This window comes from Alosa sapidissima, chromosome 8 (assembly GCF_018492685.1).
Source record: "Alosa sapidissima isolate fAloSap1 chromosome 8, fAloSap1.pri, whole genome shotgun sequence".
NCBI classification, from domain to species: domain Eukaryota; kingdom Metazoa; phylum Chordata; class Actinopteri; order Clupeiformes; family Clupeidae; genus Alosa; species Alosa sapidissima.
Window position 1 is genome coordinate 27366516 of NC_055964.1, and position 5419 is coordinate 27371934.

Sequence of the window (5419 nt, forward strand, 5' to 3'; positions counted from 1 at the left end):
CCCACTCTCTCTCAAGATGCTTCCTATTGCAGGTTAACCCTGTGCAAAAAGTTCTGTGAATGTGCAAGCAGACAAGAAGGGGAATCCTCAACAAGCGGAAAAGTGAACCCAAATAAAACAGACAACAATACAGAGATCTTCCAACCTCATAATAATAATAATAATAATAATCCCAAAACAAAACAAACAAAACTTCCAACCTCATAATAATAATAATCCCAAAACAAGCTAAACAAAACAAAACACACATTTTTTTTAAAAAACAAAAGAAAAACTCCAAACACACGAGGAGACTCAGAAACGAGGAGGCACTTCTTTTTGGCACTGACCATGACACGTCGGGTTGGGGTTAAGGGGTGAAGGGGGTTTGGGGGGGGTTCATGTAACGACCTCTGACCTCACAGGAGGGTGGGGTCAGGAGCTGGTCATGGAGGGCCCATGGCTGCTGACTGGACGCCCCTTCTGCTTGTCATACTTGACGGACACGATGATGAAAAGGAGCAGCGTCACGCCTTGGATGCCCGCCAGCAGGAAGAAGTAGTAGTTGAGCTTGCACTCATTTATGTTACCTGGAGAGAGGGAAGAGAGAGAGAGAGAGGAGGAGTGAGTGAATGAGTGAAGTAGTGAACGAGTGAAGTTGTAGTTGAGCTTGCACTCGTTTGTTACCTGGAGAGAGGGAAGAGAGAGAGAGAGAGAGAGAGAGGAGGAGCGAGTGAGTGAATGAGTGAAGTAGTGAACGGGTGAAGTTGTGAACGAGTGAAGTTGTGAACGAGTGAAGTTGTGGTTGAGCTTGCACTCGTTTATGTTACTTGGAGAGAGGGAAGAGAGACAGAAGAGGAGCGAGTGAGTGAGTGGGTGAGTGAGTGAGTGAAGTTGTGAACGAGTGAAGTAGTGAATGAGTGAAGTAGTGAAGTTGCAGTGGAGTTTACACTCGTTTATGCTGCCTGGGGAGAGAGGGAGGAGAGAAAGGAGGAGAGAAGGTGAGTGAGAGAGAGAGTGAGATAGTGAATGAGTGAACAAGTTCATTTGTGAGTGAGCAAGTAGGTGGGTGGATGAGTGGGTGGGAGGGTGTGTGAACGTGAATGAATGAACTAATGAATGAATTAATGAAATACTGAATGAATGAATGAATGAGTGAATGAGTGGCCAGCGTTCATTGGAGATGCTCAGCACGTAGCGATGGAGAGACAGATCGGGAGGGGAATGGGAGAGTGAGAGAGAGGATGGACAGGGCAGAGAGAGGGCAAAGGTCAACAAGCAATGAGAGACAGAAGGCAGCAGAGAGAGAGGAGTGAAGAGACAGGCCACAAACAGGATATTGGACAGGAGAGAAGGGGTGAGATGGGGTGATGGGCAAATGAAGCTTTAGTGAACCACTGAACCACAGCAGTGTGAACCTAGCGACACTAGCTGAAAAGCAAAAAGATGGCCGCCACACATACATTTTTTCAACATAAAAGTCCTTACCAAACCAATATTTTTGGTTACATATACTGGTTTGGGTAAGGACTTTTATGTTGAAAAATCTACTTGTGGCAGCCATATTGGATTTTTTCATTAGTGTTGCTAGCTTCACACTGCTGTGGTTTAGTGGTTCACCAAAGCTTCATTTGTTCACTAGTGAGATGGGGTGAGATAGGGCAGATAGACAGAGGAGTGGAGCCATCTGAGATAAGGCTCTGAACTCAGAGAGAACAGAGAGAAAGAGAAAGACAGAGAGAGAGAGGGATGGAGAGAGAGGGAGAGGTAGAGAGAGAGGGATGGGGAGAAAGAGAGAGGAGGGAGAGGTAGAGAGAAAGGAAGAGGATGGATACATATCCAGACAGACAGAAACACAAAATGGCTGAAAGCAAGAGCGCGTTTCAGGGAGTTGTATCTATCTAAACGTTAAGCACGTTTTCTTTGTCATGACGTCATGCTAGAGTGAACTGGTGCATTGTTATTGGAATGGACAGATAGGGGGTATTGGTGTATTGACTATTGAAATAGACAGGTAGGGGGTATTGGTGCAGACAGATAGGGGGTATTGGTGCATTGGGGCAAATAGATAGGGTGCATGGGGGTATTGGTGTATTGGGGCAGATTGATAAGGGGTATTGGTGTACTGGTGAAGACAGATAGGTGGTATTGGTGTATTAGGACACTGTGCCCCCTGGACGTTGTCCATTTGGTTTCCATCAGGAGGATTACAAAAAGCTGAAGTTTTTCCCAGTGATGAGTATGTTTCAACATGCACACAGCTGTGTGAGTGCAGATAACCTCGTCCTGGAGGGTATCTCCCCCCCCAAAAAGTAATCTATCCAGTCTCCCATACCGCTTATCTTTATCCCCCTGGAGTTGGTCTCTCTTAACACACACACACACACCCCACACACACACACACACACACAGAGAAAACTCAACGCTACAGGCAATACGCCTGTAATTCCTTTCAGCACTTCTCTTGACAGGCAAGGAAAATCTGCTGCTAACAGCTCTGTGTGTGTGCATACATGTGTGTGTGTGTGTGTGTGTGTGTGTGTGTGTGTGTGTGTGTGTGTGTGTGTGTGTGTGTGTGTGTGTGTACAAGGCTGAGGCTGAGTGTGGCATATTAGTTATCTTTATAGGATGAGAGCACAGCTGCTATATAATTTATCTGTGTTATTTACCACACACATACACACACACACACACACACACACACACACACACACACACACACACACACACACACACACACACACACGACACCTAGCTTCAGTGAGCGAGTAAGACAAAGGCAGAAAAAAAGCAGAAAACAAAACGAGGGCAAGAAGGGAAGAGTGCAGCTAACTACAGGAAAAGAAAAAGTGGAAAAGACACTCAGTGTGTGTGTGTGTGTGTGTGTGTGTGTGTGTGTGTTGGAGAGGGAGAGAGAGAGACAGAGAGAGATAGAAAAAGAGCAAATGAGAGAGAGAAAGAAAGTGGAAAGCGTATCTCTTGAGTTCAGATGAAATGGAGCACAGGCCTCCAGGGCCGCAGGCTCTCAAGGGGGAAGAGCTAATCAGGAAGCCCAGACAGGAGCCTCCGACACTGGGGCTCTCTCCTCCCCTAGTCTGCCTCTCAACCATGGAGGGGTGTGGGGGAGGAAGGGCTCGCTGCTCCAACTAGTGGAAACAGGTAACCCAGTCTCGGGCATGATGCAATAGCCCAGCTTACTCAATAAAGAGAGAGAGAGTGTGCGTGCGTGTGTGTGCGTGTGTGTGTGTGCGTGTGTGTGCGTGTGTGTGTGTGCGTGTGCGTGTGTGTGTGTGTCGGTGAGAGAGATACAAAGCAAATGCGCTTTGTGTGGGAGAAATCTCATCCATACAGTATGTCAAATGAAAATGTGTTGGGAGAACCAGAGCGGAGTCTGCCTGCACTGTAATTGGATAGCGGGGCCGAGCCCTAGTGCCTGGCCTGAGTGAGGGCTCTACAGGGACATGGAGAGAGGGAATGGAGGAGAGAGAGAGAGAGAGAGGGAACATAGAGAGAGAGAGAGAGACCAGAGAGAGAGGGAACAGAGAGAGATAGGGGGAACAGAGAGAGAGAGAGAGAGGGACCAGAGAGAGAGAGAAAGAGAGGGAACAGAGAGAGGGGGACCAGAGAGAGAGAAAGAGAGGGAACAGAGAGAGGGGGGCCAGAGAGAGAGAGAGGGAACAGAAAGAGAGAGATAACAGTGAGGGGAAAAGAGAGAGCTGGTGTTACAGTTGGGGATTTGTAGCCAATTATATATCTAGCCATTAGCACAATAAAAGATCTCTATTTAAAATGGTGCAGGATGGCAGGACAAGACAATTAAGAAGATGACAGAGAGAAAAGACATGCAAAGAAGAATAGAGAGAGAGAGAGAGAGAGAGAGAGAGAGAGAGAGAGAGAGAGAGAGAGAGAGAGAGTTTAATAAATCAATAAAATAAATTATGATTTTCACCAGCTAAGAGCAAAAAGGTAATGGGAAAGCCGAGGCAGATTCACACACACAAACCCTGACTGACAAAAACGCCATACATTCCTACCTAACCCTCAACACACACACACACACACACACACACACACACACACACACACACACACACACACACACACACACACACACACACACACACACACACACACACACACACACACACACACACACACACACACACACACACACACACACACACACACACACACACACAACGTCCTCCCTGGATCATATCTGACCTGTAGCTCTACTTCCATGTGAGCATATCTCAAATGCGGTGGAGGTGTTGTGTGTATGCTTGTGGTGCTATTTATTTGCAATATTAAAGCCTGTGTTGTGTTGGTGTTTGTGTTTCTGTAAAGAAACCACTGACCAAGGCCACCCTAAGATCAGAGGTCAACTGATAATTTGGGTGCTCCTTCTGCAGCTGTGAACTGTAATGGCCATGAAAAGAAAGCACATGAGAGAAGCTCAAGGCTTTACATATGAGCTACACAAACCTTACTCCAACCTTTACCACTTCTTTTCATAGGGTAGAGCAGCTTGCCCAGTATATCCGTAAGGTGTGTGTGTGTGTGTGTGTGTGTGTGTGTGTGTGTGTGTGTGTGTGTGTGTGTGTGTGTGTGTGTGTCATGTTTACTGAAAGCCCCCAGACGATAAATCAACATGAAATGAAGGTGTAAGCAAACTGTGTTGTGCAGGGCTGTGCCAACAGCTTAGACAAGAGCGAACTCTCATCACGACCCTGTCTTATCATTTCTGGAGGGGGCAATTAGAGTCCTGTCTGAAAGCGCAGCTCAGCACAAACACACACTCGCCTCTTCCTCTGATAGCCCGACAGCACCTCCCCTACTTCGTGTGTGTGTGTGTGTGTGTGTGTTGGGTATAAGGCTCAACTTTACTTGCTTCCTCACTTTATGACTGATGGCCATAGTCATATTTGAAAAAAAAAAAATGTAGTCAGGAAAATCCCCAGGATGTTGTATGTAGCAGGGGAAGTTTGCCAGCTTCTAGTCTTTGAGGGTTTTCCAATATCTAGCCAGTGAAGCATCACCATTGTAATACAGTAACACTAACACACAAACCCACACCTCACACATAAATATTAGCATGTGCACGCAAACACACACAATACATTGCATTCATACAGCGCACAAACACATATACAGACAGACACCCTGACACACCCCACACACACACAAAATGCTCGAACAGTCAAATGCACTTTTCCAATCAATAGTTGGGCCCTCGTTTTCCAAAAGAACATGTGCGTGCATAGGGGCGAATGAGGTAGTGTGTGTGTGTGTGTTCCACTTGAGACCTTTGGGCTTGGGCTCCTGGGGCTCTGAAGAGTGTGTGTGCTCAAGTGTGGCCGCGTGCTGCGCCTCTCTGCCTCCCTGACGCCGCGAGCGCACTCTCCAGAAAATAACACCATTTCCTGCTAGCCAGAATGCA

The 5419-nt window shown here is 46.9% G+C and overlaps 1 protein-coding gene across 1 annotated transcript in view; it reads right to left on the reverse strand.

Moving 5' to 3' along the window:
• Window positions 1-258: 258 nt before the first annotated feature.
• The window catches only part of slc15a4 (solute carrier family 15 member 4), a 58405-nt gene continuing 53244 nt past the window's right edge, over window positions 259-5419 (reverse strand). Inside the window, exon 9 of the mRNA XM_042099916.1 lies at window positions 259-569. Coding sequence (XP_041955850.1) covers window positions 415-569 — 155 coding nt within the window. The 3' untranslated portion in view covers window positions 259-414. The remainder of the gene's footprint in view (window positions 570-5419) is intronic.